Source organism: Miniopterus natalensis, chromosome X (assembly GCF_054644295.1).
Source record: "Miniopterus natalensis isolate mMinNat1 chromosome X, mMinNat1.hap1, whole genome shotgun sequence".
Lineage (NCBI taxonomy): Eukaryota > Metazoa > Chordata > Mammalia > Chiroptera > Miniopteridae > Miniopterus > Miniopterus natalensis.
The window spans coordinates 70258417-70274581 of NC_142103.1; the positions used below are offsets into that span (position 1 = coordinate 70258417).

The 16165-nt window shown below is 37.0% G+C and overlaps 1 protein-coding gene across 5 annotated transcripts in view; it reads right to left on the reverse strand.

The window, feature by feature from the left end:
- Nucleotides 1-14913, reverse strand: part of NBDY (negative regulator of P-body association) — a 54616-nt gene extending 39703 nt beyond the window's left edge. For 2 of the 5 annotated variants that reach the window (XM_087829442.1, XM_087829443.1), the window contains exons 1-2: nt 14585-14913; nt 12530-12666 (exon numbers count right to left, since the gene is read on the reverse strand). In XM_087829442.1, the coding sequence (XP_087685568.1) occupies nt 14614-14820 (207 nt within the window). In that variant the 5' untranslated portion in view covers nt 14821-14913 and the 3' untranslated portion in view covers nt 12530-12666; nt 14585-14613. The other 3 variants (XR_015716518.1, XR_015716517.1, XM_087829444.1) reach the window with 2 other exon arrangements.
- Nucleotides 14914-16165: the final 1252 nt, after the last annotated feature.

Sequence of the window (16165 nt, forward strand, 5' to 3'; positions counted from 1 at the left end):
AAAGTAAAACAGGTCACTAAAAATAATAAAAGATGTATCTATTTCAGACTTTTATGCATATAATAAAAAAGCCTCAAATATATAGATCAAAAATTTACAAAATTATAAGAATCTGACAAATCCACAATCACAGTGGGAGATTTTAAGCAAAACAGAGAAAGACTCATAGATAGAGAACAGGCTGACAGCTGTAAAGCTGGGGTGGGGGAGGTGGTTGGAGGGCTGGGGGGGGGCAGATGGAGGGATTGAGCAAAAAGAAAAAGAAAGAAAAAACTCATGTACACGCACAACAGTGCAGTGATTGCCGGGAGGAGGGGGGGAGGATATGGGGGGATAAATGGTGATGGACAGAGACTTGGGGTGGTGAACACACAATACAGTGTACAGATGATGTGTTGTGGAATTACGCACCTGAAACCTGTATAACTTTGTTAACCAGTGTCACCCCCATAAATTCAATAGAAAGAAAAAAATTACTTTCTCTATAATTGATAGATTTAGCAACTAACAACATTAATGGTGATATAGAAGAATAATCATAAGTTTAATAGACATTTATAGAACCCTACATGCAATAATTGGAATATACAAAATCTTTTCAGGCTCACATAAAACATTTAAAAATTGATCATGTTCTCTATAATACACACCTCAACAAATATTAAATTACCAGTATCATATAAACCATGTCTGTACTATGTTCAATTAAAAGGAAAAGAATAACAAAATGTTAAGGTAAAAAATATTCATGTACCCATGTCTTGGTTTCTAAATACTATTTCCCATTAGAGGAAATGATTTTCCACAAAGAAATGATTAATGAAGCAGGAAATGTAAGACAGGCCTGAAAGCAAGAAAGTAAAAATATTCGGAGGTCAAAGTATGTATCAAAGAATGATGGGGACATGTTAAAAGCCAGGGAAGCCAGGGACACCAGCTTGAGTTGGTTGCCACTGGATAAATATGGGAAAATGAATAATAAAAAATGATAGAAATAGGATATTTATGAAATAAAGTAACAAAATCTCTTCCTTGAAGTAGAGTACAAGCTAATAAATGCAGTAAAAATTATGCAGTTTGAAAATTACCATTTTGCAGCCATCATATAAAAATTGATTCAGTCAAAAACCATCATGGCTATCAAACCAGTGGATTTTAGTTTGATGAGAAACAGGACATTCACACGGTTTCAAAGTATCCCCAGCAAAATCATTAACTGCAAAGAGAAAAATGGTAACTTTATAGTGGCTGAATCTAGCAAGCATTATCTTAACCAAGTAATAAAGGTTAACATTACTTCTAAAGGGTCAAACCAGCATCACGTGCCGCTGATACGATGCTCTGAGAACAATACAACATTACCTCTCTGGTATTCATGCCAAAATGCAAAAACAAAATATAATAATGAGAAAATGGCACACAAACTTCAACTAAGAGGCATAATAATTTTCTTATGTTTTTTTAAATTGTCAATATCATGAAGACAAAGATAAGTTGTACTGTTCCAGATTAAAGACAACTGAAGAGACACGAAAACTAACTGCAATGTATCACCCTGAATGAAAACTTTGACTAAGAAAAGAAAATAGCTATAAAAGACATTATTGGGACAACTGGTCAAATTGGAACATGGCCTAGATTATACTATTGGAACACAAATTTCAGACTACACTACAAAGATATAATAGTCAAAACAGTATGGGATTGGAGGCAGGTCCAAGATGGAGTAGAAGAGGACTCTGAACCTGCCTCTCCCACAAACCACACCAAATATACACTTACATACAGAGCAATTTTTCTTGACAACTGAAGGTTGACCGAACAGCTTCTGCACATCAAACTAGAAAGAGAAACTGCAGAAGAAAGTTGGGGAACCACAAAAGCTCTCTGGAATCTGTGAGACCTCTCCAGAATTGAAGGTGGTGATGAGTACCATTGTTAACCTTCCCCTTCCACCGGGATAACACAGGTCGGACATCTATCCAGGTGCTTCAGCAGACCTGCAAAGCTGCTGCAGGACATTCCCAGCTTATTCTCAATCTGGCCCAGGATATCCAGGGTGCCACTGCATATACCAACAGTGGGATGACTCACCAGGAGCTTGCTCCAGCCCTGAAAGCCAGACCAAGAAGGGGTCACGGCATGCATATGTGTACTAGGCTGCTTTGCCCAGAGGCTGTACCTGCCTCAGACAGCTGAGATACTACTGCATATACACACACTGGAGCAGACCACCGGGGGCCCACTTCAGCAAGGACAACTATACTAACAGAGAGCCACTGCAAGTGCAAATGCACTGGGCCACCCTGCACCAAGGATGCTGAAGCTCCAGCCAAGCAGTGTATCAGGTGTCGCATGTGCCCAATATGACTCCAAATGGCCTGCCAAAACCACCCTGCACACTCAGTCTAATACAAGATCATTTTATCAAGATTGGGAGAGAAAGCTACTCTATCTAATTCACAGAAAAACAACAACAGAAAGTCAAAGAAAATAACAAAACATAGGAATACGTTCCAAATAAAGGAGTAAGAAAAAAGTCCAGAAATAAACCCTAATGAAATAAGAGATAAATAACTGCCTGATAAGAAATTCAAAGTAATGGTCATAAAAATGCTCACCAAACATTGAGAGTAAAATAGAGGAATTCAGAGAGAAATTCAACAAAGAGTTAGAAAATATAATAAAGAACCAATCAGGGCTGAAGAATATAATCACCAAAAGGAACCAACAGCAGGTAAGAAAATACAGAACAAATTAGTGACCTGGTAGGTATAATAGTGGAAATCACCCAATGAGAACACCAAAGAGAAACACACACACAAAGACAAATATAGTTTAAGGGAACTCTGGGACAACATCAAGCACACAAAAATCTGTATTATAGGGATCCCAGAAGAAGCAAAAGGGGAAGAAAGTTTATTTGAAGAAATAATGCCTGAAAAGTTTCCTAACCTGGGGTAGAAAAAAAAATACACATCCAGGTCCAGAAAGCACACAGAACTCCAAAAAAGATGAAACTAGTCCTGGCTGGCATGGCTCAGTAGTTAGAGTGTTGGCCTGTGCACTGAAGGGTTGCAGGTATGACTCCCAAGTCAAGGGCATGTACCTGGGTTGCAGATTCCATCCCAGGCCCTGGTTGGAACACATGCGGGAGGCAACCAATTGATGTGTCTCTCACATCAATGTTTCTCTCTCTTTCTCTCTTTCTCTCTCTCTCTCTCTCTCTCTCTCTCTCTCTCGCCCCCCCCCCTTCCACTTTCTGAAAAATCAATGGAAAAATATCTTAGAGAAGATTAACAACAATAAAAGAGAACTCATAGAGGCCAACCAAGACATATTGTAATTAAAATGACAAAAGTTAAGGATATAGAGACAGCAAGAGAGGAGAAACAAGTCACATACAAGGGAAACCCCATAAGGTTATTAGCTGATTTCTCAGAAGCAACTCTACAGGCCAGAAGGGAGTAGACAGGATATATTTAAAGTACTGATAAACACTCTAGAATACTCTACCTGAAATAAGAAAATAGAAATTGAAGATTAAAAGACAGACGTAGCAAAATTAACTATAGCTATAATAAGTAGTTAGGGAATACAGGAAATACAAAGATCTAAAATATGACATCAAAAACTTAAAGTATGGACTGGGAGTAAAAATGCAGTTCTATTAAAATGCACCCAAACTTAAATGTCTATAAACTTAAATGGACTCCTATAAATATAGATTAATACACATGAACTTCATGGTGACCACAAACCAAAAACTACAAAAAACACATCAAAAATAGAAATATGAACTCCAAAAAATGCTAAAGAAAACCAACAAACTACAAGGGAAGAGATCAAGAGAAGAAAGGAACAGAGAAGAACAACCAAAACAACCAAAAAGTAATTAACAAAATAGCAATAAGCACATACCTATAAATAATTACTTTAAATGTAATTGGACCACATACGCCAATCAATAGGCATAAGGTGGCAGAATGGACAAAAATACAAGACCCACCTATATGCTGCCTACGAGAGATTCACTTTAGATCAAAACACAAATGGACTGAAGTGAAGGGATGAAAAAAGATATTCGATGCAAACAGAAACAAAAAGAAAGCTGGAGGAGCAATACTGATCTCAGATGAAATACTCTTTAAACAAATAATGTAAAAAGAGATAAAGAAAGACTTTCCATAACGACAAAGTGGTCAGTCTAAGAAGAGGACATAACAATTGTAAATATATATAGACCCAACATAGGAGCACCCAAGTATATAAAGCTAATATTAACAGACATAAAGGCAGAAAATAAAACAGTAATACAATAATAGTTGAAGACTTTAATACCCTACTTATCTCAATGGATAGATATCCAGACAGAAAATAAGAAAATAATGGTCTTAAATGCCACATTAGAACAGATTGACTTAATAGACATTTATAAAACATTTCATCCCCAAACTGCAGATTACACATTTTTCTCAAGTGCACATGGAACATTTTCCAGGATAGACCACATACTAGGCCACAAAAAAAGTCTCAATAAACTGAAAAAGATTGAAATTATATTGAGCATATTATTTTCTGACCACAACAGCATGAAACTAGAAATCAACTACAGGAGGAAAGCTAAAAAACACACACAAATATGTAGAGATTAAACATAGTACTAATCAAAAACAATGGATCACAGAAGAAATTAAGCAGGAAATCAAAAGCTACCTTGAGACAAATGAAAACACAACCTTACAAAATTCATGGAATGCAGCAAAAGCAGTTATAAGAGAAAAGTTTATAGCTATACAGGCCTACCACAAGAAGCAGGAAAAATCCCAAATGAACAATGTGATTTTATTCCTAAGGAAACTAGAAAAAGAAAAACAAACAAAACCCAAAGTACACGGAAGGAAGGAAATAATAAAGTTTAGAGCAGAAATAAACAAAATAGAGACTAAAAAGCAATGGACGAGATTAATGAACCTAAAAGCTGGATATCTGAAAGAATAAATAAAATTGGCAAGCCTCTACCAAGACTCAAGAAAAAAGAGCCCAATAAATAAAATCAGAAATGAAAGAGGGAATATTGCAACCAACACCACAAAACAAGGATCATTAAAGAATATTATGAATTATATGCCAACAAATCAGACAACCTAGAAGAAATACAATGATCTCTAAAAACATAAAACCTGCCAAGACTAAACTAGGAAGATACAGAGAATCTGAACAGACCAATTACTAGCAATGGAAGTGAAGTAATAATCAAAACCTCCCAAAAAACAAATGGCTTCACAGGTGAATTCTACAGAACATCTAAAGAAAAATTAATACCTATCCTCCTCAAACTACTCCAAAAACTTGAAGAGGAAGGAATGCTTCTAAACTTATTGTAAGAAGCCAGGATTATTCTATACCAAAACTAGAAAAATACAATATAAAAAAAAGGGAATTGCAGGCCAATATTCCTTATGAGTATAGATGCCAAAATTCTCAACAAAATACCAGCAAGCCAAATTCAACATTAAAAGGATTATACACCACAATTAAGTGGGATTTATTCCAGGGATGCAAGAGTGGATCAACATCCACAAAACAATGTGATCCACCACATCAACAAATAAGGATAAAAGTAATATGATCATCTCAACAGGTGCAAAAAAAGCATTTCACAAAAGTCAGCATCTATTTGTGATAAAAACTCTCAACAAAATTGGTACAGAAGAAAGTTACCTCAAATGATAAAGGCTATATATGAAAAGTCCATAGCTAACATCATTTGCAATGGTGAAAAGCTCAAAGCTTTTCCTCCATGACTAGGAACAAAACAAGGATGCCCTCTCCCATCACAATTATTCAATATAGTACTGGAAGTCATAACCACAGCAATCAGACAAGAAAAAGAAATAAAAGGTATCCAAACTGGAAAGGAAGAAGTAAAACTGTCACTATTTGCAGATGACATTATAATATATATAGAAAACCCTAAGGAATCCACCAAAAATTAATAGAATAAATGAATTCAGTTGTGTAACAGGAAACAAAAATCAATATGTAGATATCCATCACATTTCTATACTCTAACAAATGATCAGAGGAGAAATTAAGAAAATAATCCCATTAACAATAGTACCAAAAAAATACTAGGAGTAAATTTAACCAAAGTGAAAGACCTGCACTCTGAAAACTACATGACATTGAAGAAAGAAAACAAAGAGGACACAAATAAATGGAAGGATATACTGTGTTCATAAACTGGAAGGATTAATATTGTTAAAAGGATCATAGTACCCAAAGCAATCTACAGATTCAACGTAATCCTTATAAAAATACCAATGACACTCTTCTCATTACTAGAAAAAATAATCCTAACAGTTATATTGAACCACAAAAGACCACAAAGAGTCAAAGCACTCTTGAGTAAGAAGAACATAGTGGGAGGTATCATAATCCCTGATTTCAAACTATACTACAAAGCTATAATAATCAAGACAGTATGGTACTGGCACACACACACACACACAAACAACACACATATATCAATGGAACAGAACAGACAGCTCAAAAATAAACCCTTGCTTATATGATCAACTAACCTGAGACAAAGGAAGTATGAATATACAATGCAGAAACAACAGTCTCTTCAACAAGTGGTGTTTGGAAACTGGACAAACACATGCAAAAAAAAAAAAAGGGAACTGTACCCCTCTCTTACATCACATATAAATATAAACTCAAAATAGATTAAAGACTTAAATGTAAGACCTGAAACTATAAAAGTCCTAGAAGAAAATATAGTTAGTATATTTGACATCAGTCTTAGTAATATCTTTTTGGATATGTCCCTTCAAGAGAAGCAAACATAAGCAAAAAGAAACAAGTAGGACTTTGTAAAACAGCTTCTGCATAGTGAAGGAAACCATCAAGAAAACAAAAAGAAGCCTACTGAATGGGAGAAGACATGCACAAATGATATACACAATAAGGAGTTGATATCCAAAATATATTAGGAACTCATACAACTCAGTAACAAAAACGATAAACCCAATCAAAAATTGGCCAGAGGATATGAAAAGACATTTCTCCAGAGAAGATATACAGATGGCCAACAGACATAAGAAAAGATGCTCAACATCACCAATCATCAGGGAAATGTAAATCCAAACCACAATAAGGTTATACCTCACATGTGTCAGAATGGCTATCATCAATAAATCAACAAATGAGTGTTGGCAAGGATAAGGAGAAAAGGGAAACAACATGCACTGTTGGTGGAATGGTAAATTGGTGTAGCCTATATGGAAAACAGTATGGAGGTTCCTCAAAAAATTAAAAATAGAATTAGCATACAACCTAGCAATTCTACTTCTAGGAATTTATCAGAAACAAATGAAAACACAAATATGAACACATATATGCACCTCCATGTTCATTACAGCATTACTTACAATATCCAAAATATGGAAGCCATCTAGGTCTGCACTGATAGATGAATGGATAAAGAAGATTTGACATATACATGGTGGAATATTACTTAGTCATGAAAAGAATGAAATCTTGCCATTTGCTACAACATGAATGGATCTAGAGAGTATTTTGCTAAGCGAAATAAGTCAGACAGAGAAAGACAAATACCTTATTATTTCACTTATATGTGGAACCTGAAAAACAAAACAAACAGAACAAAACAAAAACATTCATAGATACAGAAAATAAACTAATGTTTGCTAGAGGGGTGGGTGGTTAGAGGATAGGTGAAAAGTGTTAAGGGGAATAAAAGGTACAAATTTCCAGTTATAAAATAAATAAGCCATGGGGAATATAGTGTGCAACACAGGGAATAGAGTCGATGACATTGTAATAATTTGTATGATGACAGATGGGTTACTAGACTTAGTGTGGTGATCACATTGTAAAGTATATACATGTTGAATCATTATGTAGTAGACCTGAAACTAATATAATATTACATGACTATTATACTTCAACAAAAATTTATAAAAAGAGCAGTATGCCAAACTCATAGAAACAGAGAGTAGATTTTTCTGGGGTGGGAGGGTGGGGGAAATGGATGAAGTTGGTCAAAGTGTATAAATTTTCAATTATTACAAGTTCTCAGGATCTAGTGTACAACAGGATGTACATTATACTATAGTAAATAGTACACTTATAGTATATTTAACTATATAGAGAGATATAACTATAGTCATAGTATAGTACTATATACTATAGAACAGTGACTATAGTTAACAATACTCTATTGTATGTTTAAAAGCTGTTAAGAGAGTTGATTTTAAAAGTTCTAAGCACACACAAAAAGTGGTAGCTATGTGAGATAATTTATGTATTAAATAACCTTATTGTGCTAATCATTCTGTAATATATATGTATAGCAAATCATCACATTAAACTTAAAAATGTTATATGTTGCCCAGCCGGGCATGGCTCAGCGGTTGAGTGTCGACCTAGGATCCAGGCGATCGGGGTTCAATTCCAGGTCAGGGCACATGCCCGGGTTGCGGGCTCGATCAATGACTCTCTCATCATTGATGTTTCTCTCTCTCTCGCTCCCTCTCTCCTTTTCTCTCTCTGAAATCAATAAAGATATATTTTTTAAAAAAATGTTATATGTTAAATATATTTCAATAAAGTTGGGAAAAAAGATTACAGCTTACATTGTCCATTTGAAATATATGCATGAAACAGACTGATAGATCTCAGAGGGGAGGGGCATGGGGAGATGGGAAGCGATTAACGAAAGAACTTATATGCATAGCCCATGGCCACAGACAACAGTGTGGTGAAGGCCTGGGGTGGGGCAGGGGCTAGGAGAAGGGGTGCAAAGGTAGGGGGAAATGGGGGACATCTATAATATTTTCAATAATAAAAAATTTTAAAAAGAACAAAAAGAACATCTGTTTTAACAACTGAAAAAAAAGCAAAGAATAAAAATGCAACAACAAGTAAGAACTGGTATCAAAAAAGGTAAAATAAAAATAGTTGGGTCAACCAGATATTAAGTGTCTTTGATATGATGCCTTATGAAATACATATACTATTTTAAGTTCAAAATGCATAACATGATTTCATCAGGCCTCTAAATATGCATTCCACTTTACAGGAAATGTGAGATATAGAGGAACACACTAAACGGCACCAAGAAGCAGCAATTAGTTCCATCTAGAAGGTGGAGTGTTCTGGTTCAACACCTGGCATAGTCTCCTTAACAGATCAAGGTTATAAATTGTGGAATGGAGCTGAGGAACCCAGGAAGTTCGGTGGGAGAGGAGGATTAAAAGGGAGCCCCAAGAGAATGTGCAGTATTATCTTGACTGTGATTATGGTCTCATCGATATGATAAAACTTACGAAATTGTACATTTTAAATATGTGGACTGTTAACAGTTTATTAATGTTAACTATACTGCAATAAAATTGTTAAACTGTTTTAAAAAAGAAATATATGTTTTCCCAAAATCATCCCTTTTTTCAGTAAGTATGAGTGTATAATTTTGACAATAAAGATTTATGGAACAATGTCAAATTTTTATTATGTCACACGTACTGAGGTTGTGTAAGGGAAAGACATCGTTGTGAGAATATATATCCTGAAGTATTTACAGTTAAAGGAGCATGATGTCCGCAAATTATTCTCAAAAAGTTCAGAGAGAGGAAAAGGGAGAGTGGGGAGGAGAGAGGAAGAGGGTGAGGTGGAGGAGAGGGAGAGAGAGGGGGAGGAGAGGGGAAGAGGGAGAGAAGGAGGAGAAGGGAAAAGGGAGGGGGAGGAGAGAGGGAGAGGTAGAGGAGAGGGGGAGAAGGAGAGGGGAGTGGAGAGGGGAAGAGGGAAGCGGAGAAGAGGGAAAGAGGGAGGGAGGAGAGGGGGAGACAGAGGGGGGGAGGAGAGGGGACGAGGGAGAGGGGAGGAGAGAGGGGAAGAGGGAGGAGGAGGGAGAGGGAATGAGGGAGAGGGGGGGAGGAGAGGGGGAGAGGCAGAAGAGGTAGGAGAGGGGAAGAGGGGAGGGGAGGGGAAGAGGGCAGGGGGAGGAGAGGGAGAGGGGGAAAGGGGGAGGAGAGAGGGAGAGGGAGAGGGAGGAGGAGAGAAGAGGGAGAGGGGAAGAGGGAGAGAGGGGAGGAGAGGAGATTAAGGAGAAGGGAGAGGGCGGGGAGAGGAAGAGAGGGAGAGGTAGAGAAGAGAGGAAGAGGCAGAGCAGGGGAGAGGGGAAGAGGGAGAAGGGGGGAGAGGAGAAGTAGAAGAGGTCTAGGAGAGGGGAAGAGGGAGGGGGAGGAGAGAGGAAGAAAGTGGTAAAGGAGAGAGGAAGAGGATAGGGTGGAGGAAAGGGGGAAGAGAGGAAGAAGGAGAGGTAGATGAAAGAGGGAGAGGGGGCAGGATAAGGGAAGAGGGAAGGGGAAGGAGAAAGGAAGAGGGAGGGGTGTAGGAGAGGGGTAGAGGGGGAGGACAGAGGAAGAGGGAGAAGGGAAGAGAGGGGAAGGGGAAGAAGTGGAGGAGAGAGGGAGAGGGAGAGGGGGGAGGAGTGGGGAAGAGGGAGAGGTGCAGGAGAAGGGAAGGAGTGAAGAAGGAGGAGAGAAAAAAGGTATATAATGGGGGAGCGGAAAGACAGGAAATGAAAAAGAATGATATAGAAACAGAATGACATAGAGTGATAAAGCGACGGCAATGTGTTAACTGGTGAATCAAGGTAAAGGGTATATGAGAGTTCTTTGCAATATTCTTACATATTTTAAGTGTAGAATTAGATTAAAATTAAAAAAGTTTAAAAAACACAAGCATAAATATCAGCAATAATTCCATCATTGAATGGTATAATCACACTTTTCCTATGTATTTAATGAAAGAAAAAGTTTTATATTGTTAAAATCTATTGTGATGAGGAGCCAGTGTATAATTTTGTTTTTGTTACCAGAAGGGTAAAAAACATTAAACACTTTAGAGCAGAAAATAAGATGAAGTTTGTCTGTAACTGAACTAATGATTTCACAATATGATTTTTCAAAAGAGACATGTGTTTGTAAATTTTTAAAAAACACCAAATAACTCATGAGTCAAAAAGAAATCATAAGTGAAATTTAAAAATAACTGAATGATAATAAATTACTATGTATAAAAACCTATGAAAATCTTCTAAAGTGGTACATAGTTAAAAATTTATAGTCATAAATTATTTTAGAAAAGTGAAAATTACTGAGTTAAAGGTCCAAATAAATAAATTAGAAAAATAGCAAAAAAAAAAAAGTAAAGAAAAAACGATAAAAGCAAAAATTACTAAAATAGAAAACAGAATATTTAATGCTGAGATCTGATGAAATCAAAAGCAGGAAATGTATTAGAAATTGATTATCTTAATTTATCACACAGTCACTCTGTCATATTAATGGAGAAATAACCCATATGATCATGTCAATAAATACAAAGTATCTGGAGAAAAATTCCATACTCATTCATAATAAAAACTCTCAGCAATTTAAGAATATAGGGTGTCCCAAAAAATGTATACACACACTTTGAATAATTATAAAAGCTGTGTTTATTAAAATATATTTCATTTTCTTTCTTTTTAATCCTCACCCGAGGATATTTTTTCCATTGCTTTTCAGACAGAGTGGAAGGGGGAGAGAGAGAGAGTGAAACATGGATGTGAGAGAGACACATTGATTGGTTGCCTCCCCCACGGGTCTCCACAGCCTGCAACTGTGGTACATGCTCTTGGCCAGAATCGAACCCAGGACACTTCAGTCCACAGGCCGATGCTCTACCCACTGACCCAAATGGGCTAGGGCAAAATACATTTTATTTTAAAAATTGAGCTATCAGCTGTTAAAGTGTGTATACATTTTGGGGCGACACCCTGTAGAAAGGAGCTTCCTAAAGCTGCAAAACAAAATCTAAAAATAATGAAACATTTTCAGAATTTCCTTGTAAATTCAGTAGCAAGACTAGGAAATTCTCTATCACTTCTATCACTTCTACTATATTTTGTTGTACTGAAGATCCTAGCTAGCACAGTAAAACAAGCTGAAAAATTGCTAAAAATATTGAACAAGCTAAAAATTTAGAAAGGAAGAAATTGTAATTATTCCCAATACAATTAACAGAGAATCCATAAATTATTAGAATAGAATTCAGAAAGGGTACAGCATATAAAATGAGTATGTAAATATATCAATCATGTTCCCATTTACCAGAAATAATGAGATAATGTGGTTTAAAAGATATATTTCACTGTAACAACAGAAACCATAAGGTAATTAGGAGTTAATCTAACCAAACAGCTTATAGATTACATTATTATGTGGTGTGTGTGTGTATGTGTGTGTGTATATATATATATATGTATATATATAGAGAGAGAGAGAAAGAGAGAGAGATTCATATAGTGTAGAATATGGTTTCAATTTTATCATTTGGTGATAGCTTTTTGGTTTTTGTTTGGCTAGTCATCTGTAATGTCATAATCAATTTAGTGTCATAATCAACTCTTATTTTTCTTCTCCCCTTAATGAGTTTTTGGTAAAGACATTACCTTAAAAATCACAACTTTCCAGTGCAGAACAACACAAAAAGCAGGGTAGCATTGTCAATAATCTTCATTGTCTTCATTGGATAAACTACTTTATGAATGCACCAAGGAAATGGAGTCATATTGTAATCCCTCAAAGACTGAAAAATAGTAAAATACGGTAAAATCATTTTTTCTGTTGCTGTTTATCTCTTTTCCCTGGCCTCAAGTCCTTATGCTCCATCATTCCTACATTTCAATTATATATTCCCGTAAAACAGTTATATAGATAGTATTAGAAAAGGTTTATTGCATAGCAATAATAAATAATACTATTAATAATAAGCATAACAATAAGCATAGACTATAGAAGCCCTTTAGAACAGTATCTGGCTCATAAAAATGTTCATTAAATATTTACTATTTTTACAATTTTCAATGATTTGAATCACTGGAGGAAATTATGTAGTTCTTGCACTTCTTGCCATATGCTACCTCCTTTGCTTTCTATCTAAGCACTGCTCTCCCTATGCTCTCCCTCCCACCACCACTACTGGTTTGGACACAGAGGTAAAGTTAAGGGAAGTGAGGCTGTAAGGGACGGGTAGGGAAACTTTTTTCTGCCAAGGGCCATTTGGATATTTATAACATCATTCACAGGCCATACAAAATTATCAACTTAAAAATTAGCTATGAAAAAAACTCCTAGATTTATTGAATTTTGAGTCCCGCCTGTGTTTGCCTTGGCCAGGCCAACAGTCCCCACCCCTGCTGTAAGGAATGACCAGGCGACGCTTTGAAATAAAATAGAGCCCCTTCATTTTCTATGCACTATCACCAAAGCCTAAATCCAGAATCCCCTTAGTTGCCACTGTTGTCCTATCATTCACTGACTTATTTATTCAAATGTCTGTTTCACTCCTACTATGTACCAGGCACTATGCCTTGGTCATCCATCCCTTTCAGCTGCCAGCACAATGCAAGGGCTTCATAGTGAGGTTTATTGCATAAATGAAGAAAGGATGGCCTGTCTCCTTTGGATTACAAGGCTCTGTGAGGCTTAGATAAGATTTTGGTTTTATTTTTTGCATTCTATAAACTCATGTAAATAGAAGATTGTTTCTCTGATATTAAAAACTGGACTCTGAAAATACATCACTTGTTTGAAAATCTTCAATGGTTGCCACTGCTTAAGGATTAAACTGTATATTCCTTAGTATAACATTCAAGGCCCTGCAACATTCTACTTCACCTCCTAGGTCTTCTCACAGATTTCAGAGTTATAGCCCAGCTTTTCCCAGAACAAACCTGTCTTGGGGCTTTTGCTCTAGAAGCACTAGGTCTGAAAAACACTCCCTCCTCCTCCTCCACAGGGCAGATGTCACTCACCCATTAAGGCTCACCCAAATTTCCCTTTTTCTTTTTGAAAGTTCATCACTACCAGGCAGAATGACTTGGTCCATCCTAGGCTGCTTTCTGAATACACTGAACAAGCAAACGTTATGGCACTTGGGTTTGACTTACCATATTGCAACAGTTTTTACTTATTAAATTCTGCCATTCTCTGTACACAGAGAAACACACACTTCTGTAGCTCACCTTATAAATACCTTCAGTTGGCACAGTGCTAGGCATAGGAATTAGGCCTTGAATGCACTACTAATCTTGAGCAAAGCGTTTTTAAATTGAAAAGTTTCAAATGTACACAAAAGTAGTGAGAACATTCTAATGAATCGCCATGAATACATTACCTAGCTTTAACAATTATCAACTCATGAACCTTGGTTTGTACCCCCCACCTGGACCCCACCAAATTACTTTCGAGTATATAAAAAAATTCAAGTCTACTTCTTAAAAAATAGAACCCACAATTATCACAACTAATATATTAAAAGTAATTACTTAATGCCATTAAACATCCAAAATTTCATCCAAGCATATTTTGTAAAAGAGCTATTTAATGTTTGCATATTCTTTCTTCACTTTTAAAATCGTGGAGAGAACAGGGAAAATGGGAAGGAGATCTGGGAAATGCATAATTAAGTTTCAGAGAGCAGGATGAGAAAGGAAGAATCTGACCTGGTTTCGGGTGTGAGAAGTGTATTCTACTACTTCTCTGGAGGAGGAGGTTGCGACTTCAGGCCCGGTGGTGCAGGAGGAGGTGCGGAGGGGAGAGGGGTACTACCTCCGTTTGGAGTCCCTTCCGGATAATCCCACCGTGGAGCTAGGAGGCAGCGCTTTTTTGGAGGCTTGGTTTCCCGCGTGTTTCCAGGTGGGAGCGTGGATCTCCCGGAGGTACAAGGTTGGTCCCCCATAAGGATTATCGGACCTGGGCGTCAGCTCTCTCTGGTGGGCCTTAGCAAGCCGGAGACCTGAGATGGCGGCGGGTCCCCTCCCCTCCAGACCCAGAGCTTCCTCTGGGTTTCTCTCTTACCGTATTTCCTGTATCCTGAGACGTATATCCCCTCTCCGCCTCCGCCCAGCTCCCTACCCCACCCCATTTTAATGTTACTGCCAAGATGGGTCTTTGAAAAAAAGATTCGTTTATATAATATAATGTTTTTCCATGTCTTTTCCCTAGTGTAGCGAATTCTAAGAACAGTCATATACAGCCTGTACAATTTTATGATTAGAAGAAATTCAGGTTTGCCCCTAAGCCATAAAATCTGCATTGATTGTTGAGGGGCGGGGCGGGCGAACAAAGAAATTATTGAAGAGCTAAGGGCTTTAGGATCGAGTTGCAGGCGTACAACACCAAGCTGTGGAACTACCTCCAACCCTTTGAAAAACAATATACACCTGCGACAGTCGACGAAAGTGCAAAATACCACACTAGCATTGACCTTGGAAATTGAATATGGAAAATAAATTCACCGTATGTCGTAGAATCTAAGATCATTTTCTTCTTCATATTTTAACAAATTAGAAACCTCTAAAGACTCATCTTTTTAAAAAATGTTTCAGCATCTAGGAAATCTTGGACAATTGATGGTGTGTCATACTTTAATTGGCAATGTTTGTTTTTTCCCTAGAGTTGTGGAAAATAATGACTCATCTTACTATCGCAGGTGTTTCGTATTCTATGATATACGGTAACTAACCAGAAGAGGGTGCATATTGGCTTAGAAGAAGCTACTGGAACTTACTTCGTGGTTCACACTCATTCATTCCCCTTTGGCTATGGACCAACTAGACCGCACATTCCCAGCACTGTCCTAATTTTTTAAAATGGAGATAGTTCAATCCTTAATATCAAAATATAACTGACTTTCAAAATACTCTGCTAAATGCAAACTTTGCGATATTTAAGTAGCCGATCAAACACTTTGAGTTACTTTCCAGGAGATAATACCTTTTTTACCTTGCAGGACTATTGCCGTAATCAGTTATAATGCAATTAAAGCGCTTATTAATAATGATTGCATCTCATCTCCACCATCACTACCTTCCTCCAAGTACCAGTGCAGCCTTTTATACAAACTAGATACTCAGGAAATGTTCGGAATACAAATGACCCTATGGTTTTCTACTAGTAGATTAATAGAAATATGTAGAGGGAAATCAAGAGAAACAAGGTTCTAGAGCTAGATGGGTTAGGACTGGACATATAGATGTGGGAATCATTAACATAGATGTGGTAGTTAAAGTCATGGAAAGGGA